At 37.2% G+C, this 24,984-nt stretch overlaps 1 protein-coding gene across 4 annotated transcripts; it reads right to left on the bottom strand.

The window, feature by feature from the left end:
• Window positions 1-4,124: 4,124 nt before the first annotated feature.
• gtf2a1 (general transcription factor IIA, 1) lies at window positions 4,125-23,886 on the bottom strand. 4 transcript variants are annotated; one of them, XM_048208533.1, is made up of 10 exons: window positions 23,638-23,886; window positions 19,713-19,814; window positions 19,470-19,626; window positions 19,311-19,396; window positions 15,893-15,968; window positions 12,384-12,517; window positions 8,775-8,876; window positions 8,410-8,673; window positions 8,232-8,321; window positions 4,125-5,568 (listed from the first exon to the last, which is right to left on the bottom strand). In XM_048208533.1, the coding sequence occupies exons 1-10, from the start codon at window positions 23,665-23,667 to the stop codon at window positions 5,461-5,463; spliced, it is 1,149 nt and encodes a 382-aa protein (XP_048064490.1). In that variant the 5' UTR covers window positions 23,668-23,886; the 3' UTR covers window positions 4,125-5,460. The 4 variants fall into 4 exon arrangements, with proteins under 4 accessions (XP_048064490.1, XP_048064491.1, XP_048064494.1 ...); XM_048208534.1 differs by having other exon boundaries at window positions 19,311-19,375; window positions 23,638-23,885; XM_048208537.1 differs by lacking the exon at window positions 23,638-23,886 and adding an exon at window positions 22,679-22,809.
• Between the last annotated feature and the right edge of the window lie 1,098 nt (window positions 23,887-24,984).

The raw sequence follows: 24,984 nt of genomic DNA, 5'->3' as shown, positions 1-24,984 counted from the left end.
AAAATGTAAAAGGTTATTGCAACTTTTGTCTCACAATTGCGAGTTTACATTTTCAATTGTGACATTTTTCTCAGAATTGCAATTCTGATTAGTTTTTTCTTGCAATTGTGAGATTTGTGAGATCTAAACTCGCAATTCCAAGTTATACAGTCACTTTCAGCACTTTTCGGGTGGAGTCACATTTAACTTTGTATGCTGAAATTCCATGGACAAAATGTCCATCTCAACTCAACAGGTATCTGTGCAATCTGGAATTTCATGCGAGGCTAAACATTTCCCCATGTGGATTTTGTAACGGTTTCAAGTTTGTTAACCTTTGAACATGCAAATTTGCTGCATTGACCCAATATAAAAGTGCTTAGTTTGGAAGTGACTGTTTTGGTATTGCTTCATGCATCACTACACTATTGATGATGGACAATGGACCTTCTTTCGCAGTTTTCGCCAATGTGACACCCATACCCTCATTCACTAATCCATACATTAATCCACTTTAAGGAATGAAAATGAGTGAGCAAATTCAGAAACAAAGTGAAAAGCAGGAATTCATTCAGTGCAACCCTCACAGTGCATGATTATATTCACTATCTGTTGAGTGTACATCGGTTGGACACTTGTTAGAGCAGCATATAATAGGATTGAATGAGAGCACCTGATAATGTCCACTATGTTTTCAAACACCACTACAAATGGCTGTCCCCTCAAATACTGCACTATATAAGTGTACAGGGGGCGATTTCGACATTGGCAAAATTTTCCTGTCCATTATCAATACAGCAGTGATATGGAGTACCACTTGAACAAAAGTCACAAATTTGTGTGACGAGAAAAATCTGAGTTTTTTTTTTTTTAGCCCTTTCACGAATTAATTTTGAAATGACTGGATTTGATCATAGAACAGAATAGGTGTAATGTAACAAGGATACCGTAAAATAAAGGGTAACACTTTATTTTACAGTGCCGTAGTTACACGTAACTACATGTACTTACTATAGTAATAACGGTAAATTATGCATAATTACAAGTAACTAACCCTAAGCCAAACCCTAACTGTAAATCTATAGTAAGTACATGTACAGTAGTTAATTAATAGTACTCAGTATTTATTTGAGTAATTACAATGTAACTACATCACTGTAAAATAAAGTGTAACCAAATAAGGTGTAACCTCGGCATCTACTCTACTGGTATAATGAAACTTGAACGATTCATGAACAAATTTGAATGAATCTTTTTGGGGAATTGATTTAAAAGATTCACTGGAGTCACTGAGAATCAAAATCCCCAATACTAGTTAACAGCCCATGTCCATAAATTTTAGGAGACCACCACTAACTGCAACTATCTTGTCTAGCAGTTAACATTACAGTTTTGGTCAAATGTACATTGAATCCCAGTATTACCAATGCAGCTGAATCCTAAATAACATTTTACTATTGTCTTTCTTCTACTGCTTGAATCATCCGATGCCTCCATTGCATAACCACTGTGTTATGTGTGTATTCAATAATGTACACTAGGATTGGACTGTACGGATGTCAACGTGGAAAAACACTTCAACACACAGCACTATACATGTGAACAACCTGCCAGGGTGTCAAAGGACACTGAAGAGCTCTAAAGTGGGTGTAGATGGTGATAAATATAAAAGCTCAGGGCTATTGCTGTACTTTCACAAACACACCATAACGTACCTATTTTAAAGAGTGGGAGACAATATAATCTGCTGATGTTCTTGTAGGCGTAAAATTCATATGAAACTGAGGCATCGACACAGCTGTCCTCTCCATTAGACGCCTAATGGAGTGTGTGTGAAGATTGATGAGGCATATAAACCCAGATGGTGAATATACGTAGACTTGAGTGGCATCGTGACCTCAGAGGAAGGGAATGGATGGGATGAAGGAAGTTATAGGTATAAGGACATGGATCATGATTGAAAATTTGAGGGAAAAGCCACATAGACAAAGTGATGGAGGAAAGAGGACCCATGGGAGAGTGAGAGACGTGTGCTGATATGGTGCTCAATCAACCTAGGCAACGCTGTGGACCTGCAGTGGAAAAGTGCTGATTCAGGGGAAGGGAGGTGTGGAACTGGAATGGAGTTTTTTTTTTTTTTTTTTTTTTTTTACTGCAGCTGTAGCATTTATGTGGAAGAGGTTAATGTAGGTGAGAAGACAAAATGAAAAAGGCAAAAACAGAAGCTTCATTTTCAGTGTTACTTCCTTAATGGCTTTTGGTCCACCTTTCACTCCACCAGTCATTATCAATATTGCTGCAGTTTGCAAAGCAGTGTTAATCTATAGTTAGATTTGACAATTAATGACAATTTTTACATGTTATAACTACTTTTATAGGGAATATCACCACCTTGTGGATCATTGTAGTAAAGCACAACATACATTCAGACAGATAATCTGCTGCAAAGCTCAACTGATCTCAAATGCAGACAATGAAGATCAAGCTTCATTCCTTGACATTTTGACAAGACTTTCTAAAGAAATGAACACTTTTCACTCAGCTGATCAAAAGTGATCAGTAAAGATGCGTTACAAAAGATTTCCATTTCAAATAAATGCTGTTCTTTTGAACTATATTCAAAGAATCCTGGTTTCCATAACACTAAACAGCAACTGTTTTCAACACTGATAAATGTTTCTTGAGCAGCAAATCAGCATATTAGAATGATTTCTGAAGGATCATGTGACACTGAAGACTGGAGTAATGATTCTGAAAATTCAGCATTGACATCACAGGAACACTTTTTAAAATATATTCAAATAGGAAAAAAAAAAAAAATTTTAAATAGCAATATTTATCAATATTACACTTTTACTGTATCAAATAAATGCAGCCTTGGTGAGCATAAGAGACATTTTTACAAGAAATCTTACACACCCAAACGTTTGAAGGGTAGTGTATAAAGAAGAGGGTCGGGCTTTATTCTAGACATCAAAAAAATGGCTTCTTTAAATTGAGTGTTTGAAACTAAACCTAGAAAATAGTTTTCTTAAATGATTCGGATACTTTCAATCATCCACACAACATGACAAAAGGGGGGTTTAGAAGTGGAACAATTTATGAAATTGACAATTACAAAAGACTTTAAAAGTGCAGTAGGTGACCTGGTTAAATGCTAATGTTAGCCAGCTAGTATTGAAAGCATACAATCCCACCCTCTCTACAAAACGCTGTCCAAAAGCCATGCCTCCTCAAACACATGAACGCACACAGCTGCTCTCGACAAAGAGTCACAAGAGACAGCGGTAAACTACCTCATGTCTTAAAGCACATAACATTACAATAATAATAATAAACGTAAACTTAGGAGAGCTTGTTCCTGAATGCTGCAGATTAATTTCGGTGTTGACACGGTTGACATGGAAACAATTCCGAGTCTGACTCAACAGCTCCGGTTAGAACGTCACAGGTTGCCATCTCTTAATTATGGTAGTTATGGCATAAATGCAGCAAAAGCTCATTGTTTTGATTTGGCAGGAACTGTAAAAGGTGGCTGCTGTTTGTTTGTGGTGCTCCGCGACTGACGTCTGTCTACATAAACTCTGCATAGCTTGAAACACACGTCTGCACAAAAAAGGTGCGCAAGGGTACGTTGACAGGCAGGTAGGACATAGCGTTTCATTCGGACTGAATAGAAAAATTGGGTGAACATTTTATGGTCCTACGCTTTCTACAGACGTTTATAAAAAATAGATATACATTTATAAAAATACATTTAGACCGTTTAACAGTGATCAGGATATGAGGAGACTTTCAACCAGTATAACAAAAATGTTTCTGTAGAGAATCGCCTATTGCACCATTATAATATGAATAGTTCATAATAGTCTTCAGTAAAAAGTTCAAGGCAGCACTGATCAGCAGGAGACAAGTTGCAAAAGAACAAATGTTGCTCAACAAAGAGTCAATTTTAATAGTGCTTTAATAAAGTTCAGCAAAGGCAAAAATAATAAAACTCATGGTTCAACAAAACACTAAATATCTCTACTAACATAACACAACCTTCATAGAGATGAGAATCAGAGACAGAGCAGTTTGATTGGTAAAACAGTATATGAATGTACATACAAGTTCCCTCACATGACCCAGACAGTAGTTCTGAAATATTATTTACTTACCATTAGAAACGCAAAGCAAAATGTACAGTTTGTAGGATTTGTTAAAGGCTCTCCCCCTTTAGACAAAAGACCTGATATCTAAAATAAATCTGAAAGGCACAAATAAGGAGCGCAAAGAACTACATATACTAAAATAAAATAAAAATAAAAAAAGCCCCAAACTAGTCCAAACCATTTCTTCGAACAATCTTAGCATGAACATATTCAACAAAACCTGTCAATACTTTCAACTGCTGAACATATGGATACAGACCACCACAATCTGTCTTTTCTCAGACTGTATGAGGGCATTGCTTAAAAAGTCAGACAAAATATTATGAAACAAAATATGGAGGGACAAAAAAAAAAAAAAAAAAAAAAAGTTCCACAATGCACAGAATCAGATTGAAATCCTCCTCAGCAGAGAATGGGCTGAAAGGAGCACTTCTTTCATTAAGAGCACAGTTCGGTTTCATCCCCCCAAAATATGATGCTGCCTGAGCTTCAGGAATAAATACGAACTACTAGAAATGTGTAAAATAAGCCTGACCGCAAGTAAAAGTAGGAAGGGTGGCCTGACCGAGCACTTCATTGACACCAAACGCAATAATTGCACACAAACACACGCGGAACGACGCAAGCTCCGTGATGCACTGCCCAAAACATGCATCATACTGACAGAGCAGATCTTTAGCCAGAGTACAGAGTTAGAAAAATCCATGACAGACATACAAACACGTGAACAATTTAGTGACAACGTTACACTTATCTCGCCTGTTTTCATTGGTATCTCTGCTGTTAAACATACAAAGGTCTAAAAACATAGCAAATATGAAAGGAACTTATTGGAACACAGTTCTTGGTTGCTTGTTTTAGTGTTTGTATAAGGTGGTGATGAAACGGTCCTTGTGTTGGACGATTCGCTTTACACAGGATTCAGATGGCTGATCTAGCTACGGAAATCACCAACAAACACGTACGGTTGCAGTAAAAAGGCCATCTTAACACACCAGAGTCAACTTAAGTTAGCGCCAGGCGCTAAAATTGGCTCCCTGCGCCTAATATATTTTCATACATCTGAGGGGCGAGAATATGATTCTAAATGAGAAGTTACGGACTCCTGTGAAATTCTACAGGTAAAAAGGGCCATCTTAAAATGAGGGGGAGGGGAAAATCTCTTGGATGGCACACATTATTTTGTGCAGATATCACTCAAACAGCACAGTAGCATTGGGACGTTACTCTTCAGCCCCCGAAGTGGGAATCCCCTGAAACGTACAGTTTCAGGTCTCGATGTGTCTTGCCTCATGAGTAGACAGTTTTGTGTTTTGTTCCTCTCTCTTTACCACTCTGCATCTCCAATGGCTTTGGAGAACACGTAATCCCGCCCGTTCAGATTCATTATCCCGTCTTTCAGGTGAAATTTCCATTTGTTCTTGCTTCTGTGAATCTGAAGCAAAAGATATTGTATGAATTTTGATTGAACAATTAAGAAAAAAGATTTTTGCATTAAATGCCCAAAGGGTGTAATGTCAGTGACTATTATAATAGAGATTATTTATTGGTAATTTGATAAAGAAAGTTTCCGGTTACACTATTTTACAGTGCCATAGTTACATTGTAATTACTCAAATAAGTACTGAGTACTATTAATTACATGTACTTACTATAGAGTTACAGTTAGGGTTTGGCTTAGGGTTAGTTACTTGTAATTATGCATAATTTACTGTTATTACTATAGTAAGTACATGTAACATGTAACCGGCACTGTAAAATAAAGTGTTACCAAGTTTCCTATGCAGCGTCAAATTTCACTTGTAAAATCATGCTATTCTTTTTGCATTAAATTTCTAGGCATGTAATATGCCAGTGACTAATAAATTACTAATAAATATACTGTATTGGAAAAAGTTCTAATTCACTTTTTCCTATGCAATGTTCTAATTTCACTTGTAAAGTCATGTTGTCAAAAATAGATATTTCGATACGTAATCATCCCGAAATATCTGAAATGATTCCAATACTCTGCAGTATTGATGCATCATACTCTTGCTTCTGCCTCCTGTCACTCACTCATCTCATACGCACTGGTTGAATAGTGTTGGTGTTACAGGTCATGAATTTCTGTGCGGAGTTGCGGGTATCATGCATAATTTTACTTATACCCGCAGATTTCATGCTCACCATTTGATATGCAAGTCTATAAGCGGTGTGCACAAAAATCTGCCTCTCAAACGGCTCACGAGTACCAAATTGAGTTCTTTTTCACGGCTCATTGATACATTTAAGAGATTGCAACAAAATTACTCAAATTATCAAAAAATACGATAAAAATATCTAAAAATGGCAGTTTTCCCTGTTGTATCGAGTTCTTGAATAGCAAAACAATGGCGGACTACAGGACTGTATCTGTGCTGCTCAAGATACTGAGTTTATTAACACTTCTCCAGCAAAGTGTAGGTATACTGCACCACTACGACCTGCGGAGACGCATTATTTAACTTTATCTTGATCGTTTGTAATCACCTCTCTATATAAAAATGTGCAAGCATGTAGTGTTTCTTTACAAAGTGACATCAACAACTACTAGACTAACATGCATAAAGCAATTTTAGTCATTTTTGCAGATCCGTGTGAACGGGGATTGTATTGACCAAGGTTATTATAGTTTTGCATTTTTAATTTTGTTTTTATTTTTATTATCGTTTTCAATTTTGCTATAAATTTCGGTTTAGTTTTAGTTCATTTCATTAATGGTTTGGTTTAGCTTTTATTTTGTGAACACATTTATCATTTGTTTTTATACATTTGGTTTCAGTTTTAGTTTTGGTAATTAAAGTTTAGCAGAATTAACAATACTTCCAGTGTAGACCAAAGCAAGACATTTAATGCAAGTTTAATGTTTGCACAGTATACAGTTAACTATTGTGCATATATCGTAATAAAAATAAAATAGTGTTTTGAGATTGAACAAAAGACCCAAATAAGTGCAACTTAAAAATTATGAAAAATTCAGACAACTCATTTTCAAGATGAAGTCTTGTTAAACATGCCTAGTTTACTTTTATCAGCTGTACAAATGAAGCAGTGTGACCACTGGTACATCAAAAAACAGTTCAAGTCATATACAGCTAACACAACCTGCTTTGAAGTCAGTGTGATTAAATAATGAAGTGTACATGTGTGCGCGCGTCGTCCAGGTTTTCCCTACGTTGTGGGGAAATGTCTCCACATGGATTATATTATTAGCAGTAAATGTTTTGTAAAAACAGATAATAGCACCTTTCAGCCTGTCACCATCATGCAAACATGAAATCTCTAATATACAGCAGTAGGTTTTTGCACTTGACAGACTTGTTTGGCTGTCATTCTAAACGCTGCGCTCAAGTTAAATGAAGTTCTAATTGTGTCTCATAACCTTCAGTTATTTTTTTCCATTCCACAGCCACAAACACATTCTTTGAATAGCTGCTTAGAACTAGCAATGTGTACTACATTACGGTCCTTCATTGAGAGCGTCACAGGACAGCGGTTAATCGCCCAGCCCACTGCCTCAGCTAACCTCGCGTACATGAAGCGCCATCTACAGGTATTTCCCTAAACAGCCACAGGTCAGATTTTCCACCACAGGATAAGAGCTTCTTAATTACGAAAATGATTATTTTTGCTAATTTTAATTCAGTTAGTTTTTCAGTAACTGTTTTTAGTTTAGTTTTTCATTAATTATGAAATTTTTATTTCATTTCAGTTTACAAAAAGGTTTGACCAATAGTTTCAGTTTTCATTTACTAAAATAACAAAACTTTTTAAAAACGCAAAAGGAAAACCTTTTCTGTTTTTAGTACATCGTTGTCATGTAAATCTACCCTAAATAGTTTTTGCATTACATTTCTATGTATGCAAAATGCCAGTTTCTATTTTGAAATTCTGTGTGGGTACAGTTATAAGCCATTTCAAAAGTTTACATGTTAAAACCAGGAGGAAAGACTCCAGAAATTTTATTTTATTTTATTTTATTTTATTTTATTTTATTTTATTTTCTGGAGTCTTTCCACCTGGTTTTAACATGTAAACTAGCAAAAGAGGTAACAGAAGTTACCTACAAATACTGACCTTGTCATATTGGCAAACCACCACGTTCTCTGTGTCAAACAGCTCCTGGTCCTCCTCATCACTGACGTCATCACCACTGTTTAACGGCTCCTGAATTTAAAAAAAAAAAAAAAACAGAATTGTAAAAAACAAGACTGGCCTAGAACCAGAGCCAAACAGCGCTCTGTCCAGTGCATACCTCCTCCACTTGGCCATCCTCGCCACCATCTTTCTCTTTGTCTTCATCCTCGTCCTCATCATACTCATCCTCCTCCTCTTCATCCTCTTCTGAGGACGTGTCTCCTGCTCCGTCCACCTGGAGCATCATGGGAGGTTGCTGCGAGGCCTGCTGCTGCTGTGTCTGTTGTTGGGGTGGCTGTGCTTGAGGCTGGGGCTGAGCCTGAGCCTGCACCTGCGCAGCTCCCTGTCCCTGCTGCACCGCCATAGCTGCTGCCTGCATGACCTAAAGACACGCAAGACTTCTCAATACACGCTGCCGCACACATTCATCAATATCGTCCCAGAGGCATGTAGTTTACGCTTGAGGTCTGAGGTTGTGCTGACCTGAGTGTTCTGCTGCACTTTATTTCCTGTGAGGACAATCTGCTGTGGTTGGATGATAACTCCGGTCTGCTGAGAAAGGCCTCCCTGAAGAGGAGTCAACACCTGCATAGAGAGACACAGACATTAGGGTTGTTTGAGTTGAACTATACTAGGCTTCTACCGACTGGCGAGATCTGCCAGATGCAGTCAGGGAGGAACTGAAAATGGAGATATGAAGTCGGACACTTTCTGCTTCCTGTAGAGACACTCGCAAGGTGTTTGCAAACTTTATTAAATATAAAGTGGATTAGATGCAATATTTGTCAAATACACAAATTTCAGATGTTTTCAAGAAGAAACAAACACTTATTCAATACTTTATGTACTGAATAATACAGAGCCATGTGTACTAGAATAAAAAGTTCAACATAAGCCTATACTATTTAAACGCCAATAAAGTGGAGTCTAATTTTTTTTTAATCAGTTTTATTTTGATAAACATGACAATATAACATTAAAGGGATAGTTCACCCAAAAATGAAAATTATCCCATGATTTACTCACCCTCAAGCCATCCTAGGTGTATATGACTATCTTCCCTCAGAGGTTTTTGCAAGAAAAATATCCATATTTACAACTTTATAAAGTATAATAGGCAGCTTTCAGCAAACATCCCTACACAATTTGACAAAGCATACCCTCTGACGTGACTCTAAAACAAGAATTTTTAAACAGAAATGTCCCACTACTCCTACAGCACGGATCAGAGGTTACGCTTCTGCTATAAGTCGATTTGCATAACGGATGTTTGTCAGAAGTTGGTTATTGTAAAGTTTTAAATATGGATATTCCATTTTCCCCCCCAGTTTGTTATCAGGGTTACATTACATCTTATGGTGTTAAATGAATGTTTACTGCATTAATTTGTGATGCGAGTAATATAGCATTTTGTATTTATGTGCATGACAGTCAGATATAGATATATAGATATATATATATATATATATAGATATATATATATATATATATATATATATATATATATATATATATATATATATATATATATATATATATATATATATATATATATATATATATATATTTATTAGTATTTATGTCAGCTTGTGGAAGAGTTACTTGTGGTGAAGTCAGTGTGGCTCTCTTTAAAATAGATTTACTTGTTTAAATAAGTAAAACTAAAATAATGAAGTATTTGGTTTTTTTAAGTATTATACACATCACCAAGAAAGTAAAAAACAAAGGAAAAAAAAAAAAAAAAAAAAAAAAAAAAAAATCAGTATAACATTTACTTAAATAGTCGTTTACGGTTTTACTAAAAAAAAAAAAAACTTTTTAAAAAACATTTAAAAGTAAAAAGTTATGTTTTTATGGTAGTTGTCAATATATTATAAAGTAACAACATTTTAGTATATTGGTATATTAACTATGAGTTAATGAAAGTCTTTTACTGTAAATATAAGACCAATCTGTAAAACGTAATATTGCTACTTTCTCTTTTTTTTTTTTTTTTTTTTTTTTTTTTTTAAAGCTCTGGCAACAACAGCTACCTTTTTTTTTTGGTAACACTTTAGTTTAGGGTCCAGTTCTCACTATTAACTAGTTGCTTATTAGCATGCATATTACTAGGATATTGACTGTTTATTAGTTCTTATAAAGCACTTACATTTATGTACTATTACATGCCCTGTTCTGCATGACCATATTCTACATCCCTTAATCCTACCCAGCCTAAACTTAACTACCTTACTAACTATTAATAAGCAGTAATTATGAGTTTGAGGCAAAAGTCTTTGTTAATAGTTAGTTAATACTGAGAATTGGACCCTAATCCATCTTAGGGCTGGACAATAATTCAATATCAATATATATCGCGATATAATTTTTTTCGATAACGGTGACATGATTTTTAAACATATTTCCGGTATTTTGATATATACACGTTACAGCGTCACTGACTTGAGGTGCAGCCGTTAGAAAGAGCAGAACGCGATTGGCTATTTGCGTGATGACGTACACCACAGAGACATGCAGCCACCAGCCAGTGCTCAACAGCTGTACGCTAAGATCAAACGCGAACGTGGCAAGTTTTACAAAAGGAGTACACCTGATGCAAATGCGACGGAACAAGCTTCCACAACTTGATGAAAATATGTGTGCAACTACACCGTGCTGGTTAATGTTTGGTGCAGGAGAATGTGTGAAATAAAAACTTTAAACACGGATACTTTATTCTGTATGAGCTATGTGTCACGTGGCTAGTGTTAAACTCATCGCGGAGCTCCGCGCTGAAACCGAGCATATGCGCGCTCCGCCTGTATATCATAAAAACAATCGTATCTTTCATGTGTTCGTATTCAAACTCCAGTTCTGACCGCATCATGAGCAAAATACAAACAACACACGTGCTGTGCTGAGGTAAACAGCCTACGGCTTGCGTATTTGAACGCAGCTAGAGCAGGCAGAGGTGAATGAGCAGCACTTTTGTGTTATTTGAATTCTCCGCTGTAATGCGATCTCATGCGAACATATTTTCCATTTGTGCTGGTAGATTACAGCAAAACAATCCACTTCCGAGAGAAGTGATGCTTCCTCATGCATAATACTGCAGTTACAATCTTATGCATACTACAGCGCAGTGATTGGATTAAATGAGCTTTATGAATATATATGTCGAGATTCGTTCAAAACGGTCTACGTCAGCATGTTCGACCATGCCCATACTTGGGACGAAAGTACACGATTAGGTCAGGCTTTTCAAACAGGAAGACAGAAATCGCTATGAAAAATGCAAAAATAACTATTTTTCACTTATGAATAACATTGAGTACCTTTAGTGTTTTCAATGATGTGCAGCCTATACATATCTGTTTACTTCTCAAAAAAAGTGTTTTGGGGTTTCATGAAAATCAGCCTACATTATAGTTTAATGTTAAAGATATTAATATTACTAAAGTGAGTGAGTCTTAGGTTTATTTTTATGTTTGTATGAAGGCTAAACACAAATAAAAGCTGAACATAAATTTATTTGTACTGTTTTTATTTCTAAAATATTATATTAATATATTATATAGTCTTATAGAAAGAGATTTCATAGATTTGGCAAATTCATTTTTCAGACGTTTGTAGGTACAGACATCCGTTGTGGCCGTTCTTGGCAGTTTTTCTGAGGCTATTATATAGTTCATATCGATATCGGAATTATATCGTATCGACCGAAATTAAGAATTATATCGTGATGTAAATTTTGGCCATATCGTCCAGCCCTAGTCCATCTATAAATTTCATGTATTTTTAGAACGTACGTCGTTCATAAACCACTGACACTGCAACAGCTTAACCTGCTCTACTTCCATCAGTTCTCTTCCTGTGAACTGTCCTTCATCACTTCTAATGTTACTTAAACAAGCAGGAGAACTGACAGGTATCTTGCATTGGCTAGCTATGATAAGGACCTCTACTGACACTGTGAAACAAATCACACGCATCACATATGCAGACGGCACCCTGCAGGATCCAGTGACTGAACTAGAACAAATGAGTCATTGTTGGCACACTGAACATGGGCACTGAAAGTTTTGAGTGTTATGTGAGGTATGAAGCACAGACCTGCTGTATGACGGGGGCCTGCACACCTCCAGGCTGCATCTGTGGCAGGACCTGCTGCTGCAACACCATCTGCTGCTGAGGCTGAATGATGTATTGAGCTCCGTTGGCAGCTCTGACCACCTGCAGGATCTGACCTGGACAGCCAACAGAGAGACGCTTTATTTAGGGCTTTCAAACTTGATGCACTTAAAGTCAGCATGAAACATTGCGAAAGAGGGAAAAAAAAAAAAAATCTATTGGAAGTGACTGGATCATACAATGTGGGGGCTGCGAATGAAATGGATGTTTATTTCATGTATACGACAGGTTGCTGGAGGGGAGTTAAACTCGTCAGGCAACTTGTCAACTTTTTTCCCAGCCCTCACACTGATTTAATCAGAAGAGATTACGATGAGGACACATTTTCTTGAACTCTGAAGTCAATTTAGATTTCACAGTGACTAAATGTTTAATGGCCCCCTGTAGTCAATTTTATCCCTTAAAACTCTTCTTTGATCACCAAAATGACATTTCTGTGGAAAAAAAAATCTTCATGCCTTAAAGTAGCCTGAATGTAACTCTACACCCTTGCTTCATTTAGTATACACGGAACTATCAATATGCAAATTTGCCCCGCCTCCAACCCAGCTCAGAATACCTGATCCACTCGCTCAACTTTACTGTAGTAAACACTGCACAATGGCAAGTGGAAATACTGGTTTAATTCAGCCAAATATGTTTGAATCAGAAACTGACTCAGAAGAAGAAGTGGAAGAGTGAATAATTCAGGCTTGTCTACAAGTCGATGTATCAAAATGGCAGTGAGTTTTGTGCATCTCTTTCTACAACGTCAGACACATAACAGTAATTAATATGATTAGCCATATGCTTGACTACTTTATTACTGCACATTGACGTGATTGGTTGCAATGTAGTTTGTGACGAAGAGAACAAGGGCGATTTTAAACCACGTTTTTGAGTGTCTTTGATAAACTGCGGTTTTAAGGAGAAAATACTCAGCAATGACTTATGAATTTGCACATGGTTTGTCTTAAAGCACATTAAAAACACTGCACAGACATAACATTAAAAACTTGATTTTCGCCATGAGGGTCTTCAACATTGTTAATGCATTCATTCAATGACACTGCGTAAAATGAAAGGTAGCATTTTATTCATCTTTGTTAATGTTAGTTTAGTAAAAATATCATTCATTGTTTGCTCATGTTAATTCACAGTGCATTAATGCGACAATTTTTAATAAAGTAAACGCTGAAATTAACATTAATCCTAAATGCTATAAAAGTATTGTTCATTGTTAATTATCTAATGTTATGTTAATAATTAACTAACGTTAGATGAAACCTTATTGTAAGGAGTTACCAAAAAAATTATATATATAGCAGAGACATTTTATACTTGAGAATTGAAGCGCTGCATGTCACACGTAAAAAACTAAATAAAATATTTTGTTTTAAACTATATATGTGACCAGTCACGGAAAGTAGGGACACAAGTCGGTTTTGGGGCATTTTGAGTTATTCACAGATTCTGAAAGTGCAGTCTCCAAGCTTTCCAACGATGTGTGACACATGGAAATCTGATAATATTTGGAGAAGTTGTGGCCATTTGAAGGTAGGCAATCAAGAAAGCTCTATAGGGAGAAAAACGCCTCTAAAGTTGCAGTTCTCGCCTGTTCTCACCTGCTGGGAGTGACAATAGGGCTCATTTACATCTCATTTAGATAAGCCATACCTCCTGTAAAGCTGCATGGACCGCATACTATTAATAATAAAGGTTAATGTGCATTGTAAATGTCAGTAATTTATCTTTTTTGACTTTTATAAAAATGATTTAGAGGCTGAAATATGTGACTTTTTTGTCAAAACTCTATTTGAACTTGTGCATTGTAGATAACATGTTGCAAGACACTCCTTTAAAATCTGCCCATCATTTTTAATGTTATTATTTTAATGTTTATGTAAAGAAAAAGTACATATTGATGCTAATTTTATTTTTTATTTGCTGGTTTTCCACATAAAACTTGGTGAATTGACTTTTTGAACAGGATTCTGTGATAACCATGATCATTTTGGTCACTATAATCATGAAATGAAATGTTCTCACCTGAGAAGCCTGTTAAAGAAGAATAGGCAATCCAGGAAATAACTGGACTAACAGAGAGGCCAGAGATCGCTAACTATGGCTATTCAAAACACTTTTCAAGTCAATAAATACACGATTGAGACGATGAATGCATGCATTGACTCAGAATTTGCGTCTGAATAGCGCTGGCTCCGTGGGCGTGGCCGCATTAGCAGATAATGAGCTGAATCACGGACTTCTGACATGGCTCTCTTTTCATACAGATTACATAAACACAGAAGGTTTGTTTTCGATTTGACTTACACATTTTAACACTTGACATTTCAACGTTTTTTCAGACATAGGCTAAGTATAATTTTTTTATGATTAGTATTCACTAAGTTACAGTTCATTTTCTGAGAACTATCAGATTGGACTTCGTTCAGACGGAGACGAGAGATCACGCATAATGTTAGTTTTCTTTATTTTTCAAAAAGCACAACATTTTGTTTTTACTCTGAGTGTACACAAATAAAAGAAGACATTCTATAGTTTCAATTGATATATTACTTATGTCTCTATGACAAAAAAAGACGGAGTATTTTAAGTCTGTTTTGCTGCAATGTGAAAAAAATCCTGCAAAATGCGCCGGCACGTTACCCGACTCCAGAGAGGTAATGTCTTATTATGCCGCTTTCATCGTCGCTCAGATCGTCTTCAGAATCAGTGAGCGCTTGTTCATAAGCATCCGGCTTGTCGAAGAAGTACTTCAAAACATTCATTGAATTTTGATATCAGCTAGAGCCGGCCAGAGCGCTGCATAGTAAGTAGCCCTTCCCAGTATGGAAATACACACAGACAATGACATGCCCCTACTGCGTGCTAGAGTCTCCGAAAAACAAGCCGATTTCAACCTCAAAATGTACGCTTTTAAATATACCAATACTGCTATCTCAAACACGGAAAGGCTTCTTCATGATCTCAACTAACAGATTCTGCAAAAAAACGAAAATCACCAATTTTGAAAAAAAAATGCTTCTTTCTCATTTTGCTCGAGAGTTGTGCTGCCGACTTGTGTCCCTGGTTTCCGTGACGGGTCACATATGTTAATAAACTAATTATGCAGACACTGTTGTTCAAAAACAACTTAGTTTAAATAATGTGTAACACTTAAATCAATTGATCAATTGTCCCCATACAGCAGTAGTGCTCAACCTTTCAGGGGCCTCCCACATCTCTTTTCTTTAAATTTACAGAAATTAGGAGCGCTCATAGATTAAAATAACTAAAATAATTATAATTTAGACACATTGTAGAATTCCAGAAGTTTTGGTGTGTTATAGTTTGTTTTCCCTTATTTTAAAGATTTTAAGTCACCTTGAGGCCCTGGCCTGAAGTTAAGAACCATTGCCTTACAGGACACATGTCAGAGTGTAATGTCTTACCCTGAGGTGTGATAAGTTGCTGAATTGGTGCTACACCTGCGGGTAAAGCCAAAGTCGCTGCTGTGGCTGCGGCACTCTAGTGGAACAGGAGATTGAAACAAGAATTGAATCCACAGAGGACACGCACATACATTAATGATCAGGTGGAGCGGGAGTGTGAGAGAGAGAGAGAAACAATATCCTTGCAGGAATTTGCAGTGTAATCTAATTTGAAGTCCCCAGCACTGTCTAAACCATTTTCCAGGAAGACTCCTCCCATCTGCTCTCCTGCTGACATTAATGCTGATCCCTAAAGGGGTGTTCATACATACAGTGACAAAACCACTGAAGTCATTCATTTCAATGGGACTTGCAGATTTCTGGATTCCAGTAACGGTGACTGGGCATGCTCAGCTTTGTGACAAAGTTGCAAAAAGCTTACAAAACTTGCTGAGCATGTGAACTCTGAACTACAACCCTTAAACAATTAAGTCAACAGAATGCAACAGTGGCCACCCACTTTTTCAGTGGCCTTGGCTCCACAAGTGTTTTTTTCCCCCCATACATTTTTCCCATAGGAATTTTAAAGCAGCTTTTAAAGAGTTATAAAGGCATGAACCAAACCAACAATCTACATGATAAATCACAAAATTACAGACTTAGATTGGAAACAGACACAGACTGTAATTCACAACTTTAAAGGGGTCATGAACCGCATTTTTTAAAAACTGTTTAAGGCCCACTTATGTTATTTATTTGTTATTTATTTATGTCATTTTATTTATTTATTTACTTACATCAAAAAAAAAACATCCTAGTTTAGAATAAGCTATTTTCTATCCTGTTTTTGATGGCTGTGCAACATTCAAATCTTAGAAGTAATCACCCACTTCTACGACTAGGTAACAGTTTTGCTTAAAATAACTTAACATCCTCGCCATTACACGTGTGGAATTTGTTTTGAAAACTTCCGATGTTGAAAAATCTCTCGTTACATAGTTGAAACATTTGCCAACAATGTGAAACATTTACAGTGGGTACGGAAAGTATTCAGACCCCCTTAAATTTTTCACTCTTTGTTATATTGCAGCCATTTGCTAAAATCATTTAAGTTCATTTTTTTCCCCTCAATGTACACACAGCACCCCATATTGACAGAAAAACACAGAATTGTTGACATTTTTGCAGATTAAAAAAGAAACTGATATTAAAACTGAAATATCACATCTTCTGATCATCCTTGAGATGGTTCTACACCTTCATTTGAGTCCAGCTGTGCTTGATTATACTGATTGGACTTGATTAGGAAAGCCACACACCTGTCTATATAAGACCTTACAGCTCACAGTGCATGTCAGAGCAAATGAGAATCATGAGGTCAAAGGAACTGCCTGAAGAGCTCAGAGACAGAATTGTGGCAAGGCACAGATCTGGCCAAGGTTACAAAAAATTTCTGCTGCACTTAAGGTTCCTAAGAGCACAGTGGCCTCCATAATCCTTAAATGGAAAGACGTTTGGGATGACCAGAACCCTTCCTAGAGCTGGCCGTTCGGCCAAACTGAGCTATTGGGGGAGAAGAGCCATGGTGAGAGAGGTAAAGAACCCAAAGATCACTGTGGCTGAGCTCCAGAGATGCAGTCGGGAGATGGGAGAAAGTTGTAGAAACCATCACTGCAGCCCTCCATCAGTCGGGGCTTTATGGCAGAGTGGCCCGACGGAAGCCTCTCCTCAGTGCAAGACACATGAAAGCCCCCATGGAGTTTGCCAAGATGGTGAGAAATAAGATTCTCTGGTCTGATGAGACCAAAATAGAACTTTTTGGCCTTAATTCCAAGCGGTATGTGTGGAGAAAACCAGGCACTGCTCATCACCTGTCCAATACAGTCCCAACAGTGAAGCATGGTGGTGGCAACATCATGCTGTGGGGGTGTTTTCAGCTGCAGGGACAGGACGACTGGTTGCAATCGAGGGAAAGATGAATGCGGCCAAGTACAGGGATATCCTGGACGAAAACCTTCTCCAGAGTGCTCAGGACCTCAGACTGGGCCAAAGGTTTACCTTCCAACAAGACAATGACCCTAAGCACACAGCTAAAATAACAAAGGAGCTGCTTCACAACTGTTCTTGAATGGCCCAGCCAGAGCCCTGACTTAAACCCAATTGAGCATCTCTGGAGAGACCTAAAAATGGCTGTCCACCAACATTTACCATCCAACCTGACAGAACTGGAGAGGATCTGCAAGGAGGAATGGCAGAGGATTCCCAAATCCAGGTGTGAAAAACTTGTTGCATCTTTCCCAAAAAGACTCATGGCTGTATTAGATCAAAAGGGTACTTCTACTAAATACTGAGCAAAGGGTCTGAATACTTAGGACCATGTGATATTGCAGTTTTTCTTTTTTAATAAATCTGCAAAAATGTCAACAATTCTGTGTTTTTCTGTCAATATGGGGCGCTGTGTGTAGATTAATGAGGGAAAAAAATGAACTTAAATGATTTTAGCAAATGGCTGCAATATAACAGAGTGAAAAAATTTAAGGGGGTCTGAATACTTTCCGTACCCACTGTATGCATATTACATATGCTTTATAAGTCTTGGTTCTGGCAAACAAAGTTAACTATTGAAGTTAACTAACTTACGGCGAGAGCGTAACCTCTGATGCAACGGATATTTTTTAATATAACACCGATTGTGTTCGTCTGTAAGAAGACCATCACATACACCTAGGATGGCTTGAGGGTGAGTAAATCATGGGATAATTTTCATTTTTGGGCACTGCAAAACATCTTGTAATTCTCAGAGTTATCTCTATCAGTTTTGTTGCTGGAGTAATCCTGTGTTTTCTTCTCTCTCATATATACTACTGCATAACATCTGTGAATCAGTGGGCGGGGCTAAAGAGGCAATGATGTAGAAGTAGACATTGATCTGCAGAGGCAGACTTTCGTCTCACTTTGATGTCAATCTGACAAAATCAAAAATGAGACATTTTGGGAGCTTGGTTTCAATAAAAGCCGTTTTTGGTTATTATATATAGTACAATGACCTCTTATGTGTCATCAAAAATTTGATTTCTCAATTCATGACCCCTTTAATGAGGGAAAGAACTACAATCCCATGAAGCATTAGGGAGACTAACTCTTACTCTCATTCATATTGCTTTATGGGAGTGGTGGGCTTTGATTGGTGGAGATTTCTTTGCAGAATCATGGGTAACTTTGGTTTTCACAAGGAATTCCAGTGTTAAACACTGATTTTTCAAAAAAATGAGTTAAAATAATGCTGATGGCTTCAACAAAAGCATATACCATCTTTATAAATATGTTCTCATTATAAATCAATTTCCTAAGGGAAAAAATGACTGGAACCCAACTGTTGCACTCTATATTTCATTATTCCAAACACAACACGAAAGTGAAGCATTGAAACGTGGCCTACCATTCCTGTCGCACTCATGTGCTGGAGAATCTTAGGATCCTGAACAATGACCTGCTGCTGAGGAGCTGAGAAACCACAGAAAGACACTTATAATTAACAGAATATATACTGGCTCTTATTTCATTCCAGAAAACAAGAGCACGTCAGACCGGGCCTCACCCTGTTGCGCTGGAGGCAGGAGGACTTGCTGTGGTTGGGATTGCGCTTGCGTCTGCTGAGCTTGTTGGGCCTGCTGCTGTTGAGCTTGAAGAACCTGCTGCTCCTCTGTATGAAAGCCTTCCACCGCCTTGGACTGCATCAGCTTACTCTCCCACAACTGCTCAGTAAGCAAGATGCTGGTTTAAAAATCAACCATCGATCTGGCCAGCATGTTAAGATTCATCATAATGCCAAACATCTTACCGTTTTAAGCTCCATCAGGACCTGCTCATCCACTCCCTCGTCGAGGAAAAGCTCCCGCACTTCATTGATGACATCCTCCATTACTGATCTATACAGTTTAGGCTACAATGCAAGCAAACAAAATGTAATCCCTTCTTACTACTAAAAAAAAAAAAAAAAAAAAAAAAAAAAAAATTATGAGTTTTTAAAGAAGTGGTTTAACTGTATACAAACTATTTGTTTACAAACCAAATTGAATCGGTTTCGTAATGAGCTGAGAATCAATGATTGAGCTGATTTGCAGTAAACAGAGGGTTTGACTGACGAGGCAAAACGTTTTTAATAATAGTTGTTCCACACTGTAAGACCTTCGTTTATCTTCGGAAAACAAATTAAGATATTTTTGATGAAATCCAAGGGTTTTTTTTAATCCCCAATAGATAGCAACCTAATTACAGTCATTGAAGGTCCCAAAAAGTAGTAAAGACATTGTTAAAATAGTCTATGTGACTACAGTGGTTCAACCTTAAGGTTATGAAGCGACGAGAATACTTTGTGCACAAAAACAAAAATGATTTTATTTTACAATTTGAACTGTTGTCATACGCAGTTAACGTAGCGAACGCAGTTCAGCGCTTCCGTGTTTACGTTCCGAACGCAGCACAGTATTGGTCGACGCGGTTCACTTGAGCAGCACGACGTTGATGCTGATGCAGGAGCCGGCCATTAATGAGGAGGTGTTCGGATGTAAACGCTTAAGCCATTAATCAATTAATCGATTCAAGCACCCATGCGATCTTCCTTTCTTAATGACAACGATTATCCCGCATCTTTTAAAGCCTTGACAAAAATCATACCGAAACATTCAAATATGTGTTTGTGCTGCCAGAGCCAGAGAGAGCAGTTTTGAACCACACATTAGTTATTTCTGTGTTACAAATATTCAAATTATCACAGAAGTACTGAGATATAAGTTTTAAGTTAGTATTTAAACACCGATGTCTACGACAGCGATCAAAATAGAGCAAACTACCTTTTGAAACGAACTTGGCACGTCAAATAACAGTTGTATCAAATACATCTTATTCCACTAGGTGGTGACAAGTGACTTAAATGTAGTTGTCATTGAATGATTCATTCAAAGATTTGTTCAAAAACACTGATTCATCCAGTAATGAAACAAGTATTTATTAATGAATCATTGAATTCATTCAAAACCATTTTTTTAAATAATTAATTCAAACATTTTTCAGCAATTAGAGTCAGCAATTTATATTTTGTCAGAACCTCTAGTAAATTAGATGTTATTTTGTTTGGTTGTATATTCAGAATCGTGGGAGAATCGTGATCTCTATTTGAAAAAAATTCTCATTTTATTCAGAATCGTGCTGCTCTAACTTAAGCCTGCACTGCGTTCACTACGTCAACTGCATATAACAACAGTTCAAATTGTTAAAGAAGTTATTTTTGTTTGTGCGCACAAAAAGTATTCACATCAGTTCATAACTTTAAGGTTGAACCACTGTAGTCACGTGGACTATTTTAACGATGTCTTTACTACCTTTCTGGACCTCAAAAGGTGCAATAAAGTTGCTGCCTATGAGTGGTTCAGAAAGCTCTCAGATTTCATCAAAAATATCTGATGAACGAAGGTCTAACAGGTTTGGAATGACATGAGGGTGAGTAATTAATGACAGAAATTTCATTTTTGGGTGAACTAACCCCTTAATGAGCTAAATAATGGATGCAACAAACTGAACTGGGACACAAGATTAAAATAAACATTCAAAACGACAAGAAAACCAAAACGTAAAATAAAGTAATAAACGGTAATATGTGTCCACACACGTGGCTTTGACAGTTTGTATTAGAGTCTAACAACCCAATTAAAGGATTAATTCACTTTCAAATTAATTTCCTAATAATTTACTCACCCCCCATGTCATCCAAGATTTCCATGTCCTTCTTTCTTCAGTTGAAAAGAAATTAAGGTTTTCATCAAAAACCATTCCAGAATTTCTCCATAATAGACTTCAATGGACACCAAATGGTTGAAGGTAAAAATTAGCGTTCTACACAATCCCAGACAAGGAATAAGGGTCTTATCTAGAGAAACCACTCATTTTCTTAAAAAAAAAAAAAAAAAAAAAACATTTTAACCATAAATGCTCATCTTGAACTAGCTCTCCTCTTCTTCTCTATTAGAATTCCGGCAGTGTAGACACTGCTAAGTGTATTACTGCCCTCCACAGGTCAAAGTTTGAACTAATTGTTATATACTTGCACTAGCAAATTGAATATGACAATTTAGTTCAAACTTTGACCTGAGGAGGGCAGTAATACACTTAGCAGCATCTACACTGCTGGAATTCAAATAAAGAGAGCTAGTTCAAGATGAGCATTTATGGTTAAACGTATAAAATTTTAATTTTTTTTTTGAAAACGAGCGATGGTTTCTCTAGATAAGACCCTTATTCCTCGTCTGGGATCGTGTACAACGATTTGAAGCTGCACTGAAACTAATTTTTACCTTCAACTGTTTGGAGTCCATTGAGGTCCACTATATGGAGAAAAATCCTGGAATGTTTATCAAAAACCTTAATTTATTTTCAACTGAAGAAAGCAGGACATCTTGGATAACATGGGGGTGAGTAAATTATCAGGAAATTTTATTTGAAAGTGAACTAATCCTTTAAGGAGCACAGAAAATGACGTAATTACGTAAAAAGCGCCTAAAATGTTTCTCAATCATTTCTTTTAAAAAAAGAACCAACCCGCGGACATCAGCCTGACTTCCCAGTCAACATTTGGTAACTGGACCCGAGCACTATAAATAGACACACCGGGACCTGCTAACGTGTGCATTACAACTCGCGATCTGAAGGCGATGCATCCGCTTTAAATAGCGCGTGCACCACTTCGACCACGGTCAACTGCACAAGACGAAACTGAAAAATGAAACAAGAGTCAAAAACACATGCACTTTCCTGCAGCAGTCAATCAAGCAAACGTTTTTCGCTGCACAGAAACCACCATCGCAATGGCGCCACTAATGCGTTTCTGCTAAGACGGAAAAAGCAGCAGCAGGCTCGCGGTCTGCGCCGTGTCCTGTCCGTGGCGCGCGGCCCGTCGGCTCACTATTTAAAGCGCAGTCTGGTGTTTATATGCAGAGCCCGTGACGTAGCGCCGAGTAGCACCTTCCCATCCCGGGCAGTCTATATTAGAGCGCCGGTATGGCTGTATAAAACCAGGCGTCTGAAAGAAGGAGGGTCAGAGGCGGAGAGAGACGCAGACAGAGAAGGGCGACGGTAGCCATGATGAAACAGCATTTGCCTGCATTGAGGATTCCGTGAACGTGTTTTATTGTGATAATCGGGTCATATTTGGGCTCTTATACATGGGATTCGGTAATATGGGGGAACTGTACAACTCGTTAATAATAAAATTGTGATGTAGGAAGGTTTTCGTTCTAACACGCAGGACAACAAACAACACAATTCTGCCCTCACTTGATATTTATATAATATAGATGGTTTCATTTCGGGTTCAAATGGTGCTTTAGCAACAAACTAATATAGAGTTACACGAAATTCGAACCAACACATTTTATTTTCCGCATCAAACACAGCTTTTTACACGGCCGAGGCCAAATGTAATAAAGTCCGTGTAAGTTTAACAGAAATGCGTTCTCAAACACATAATAAAGCTTACTGCAATGGATCAGAGCAACTGTATTTCCTCCAGCAGATCCAGCCTTGAACCTCTCTACCAGCAAACACTCACACACTTCCCTACAAAGAGCTCAAATGGATCAGATTTGATGTGTCTAATATGTTTTATTATTGTAAATGCCAAGTGTGGGTTTGGTTAAAGCGCACTGCGTCTAACTACAATGCTTGGACACGTGTGTGATTTCGAGTATGAGTGCCGTTTGTCTGATCCTTACCACTTGGTTCGAGTTAGCCGAGCTCGCCATTATGAGCGCAGTGAGGGGAAAAACACACCGCAAATATCAAGCAAGAACCCCAAAAATCATTTAAAAAAGCACGGAAACATCTAAAACGCTTAAAAAGTTGCCGGTTAAAGTTTTTGGAAATAAAAACACAGCCGTTTACGGTCTTATTCACAGTCCCAGGGCTGCTGCTCCCCAGCCGTCCGTCTTCTCCAGTCCTCCGCCTTTATATACGGAGCTACGCGAGACACAGGGCAGGGTCAAGCGGGCACTGTGCGAAATATCGCGAGATTTCAACGAGTTACCGCAAACACGACACGGTTAGTCAGTATGGAGGCTTTACCAAAATCAGCCAATAGAGTCACTTAGTTTATCAACATAAAAAAGACTATTACGATTGTTGGTTACTAAGCGCTTCTTGTTTATTATTATTATTGAGATCAAATTTCTTAGCATCTTTATTTATTAGCCCTTCTGTATATAATATTAGAAAGATTAAATCTTTATGCTTTTATAAATAATTCAAACTTTCAGGCAATGCTTTGTCAAAACAACATCAATGTTTGCCAAACTGGGCGGGATTTCGATATATTATTTATATAAATGAAGCAATATACCGTTTATATCGATATACAGTAGTTTGATACGGGCGCAAATGTAGTAGCTAACAATGTTAGAATGTAATGTAATTCCCCCCCTTTTTTTGCACATATATCCTATAGCATAGACCACATGGTTACATTCACTATATTTGTCTTAATAGCTTTCAATATGAACATTGTTTATAGGACAAAAGATATTTTTGTAAAACAAAATCCAAATAAAAAAATGTAGAAAATATCTAGATATCGTATATCGCAATTCAGCTACAAAATAAATAAATAAATAAATAAAAAATAACGAGATATTATTTTTTTGGCCATATCGCCCAGCCCTAGTACTGAATACAGCAAGGTATGGAGAAATGTATGTATGGCCCTTAATTTATTGGAAAATACAAGCCTAATGGACTTACCATTTTCACCACACGAGGGCAGTGTGTACCACTCCATATCTAAGATTCATTTTAAACATTCCAATGTTTAAATACTTTAAATCGTTAGCCTAATAGCATAATTGCCTAAGTCATTCATTTTCAAATGATACTTAGGCAATTTTAAATAATAAACAGCAAAACTACCTTTGGATATACATATTTCAAGAAATTTAAATAAAGGAATTGAGGACTTTCTCTGCCTCTATAAGTTGCAGATCGTGCCAGAGAGAGGATTGTCTACATTCAGATCTTTTGTCTTTGAACAGACGAGTTCAGGCTGTCTGCTCAGAAGTAAGTGTAAAGAC

The sequence above is a fragment of the Megalobrama amblycephala genome, linkage group LG11 (assembly GCF_018812025.1).
Source record: "Megalobrama amblycephala isolate DHTTF-2021 linkage group LG11, ASM1881202v1, whole genome shotgun sequence".
Taxonomy (NCBI): domain Eukaryota; kingdom Metazoa; phylum Chordata; class Actinopteri; order Cypriniformes; family Xenocyprididae; genus Megalobrama; species Megalobrama amblycephala.
Note: the sequence above shows the minus strand (reverse complement) of the source record. Positions and strands in the feature narration are given on the sequence as shown.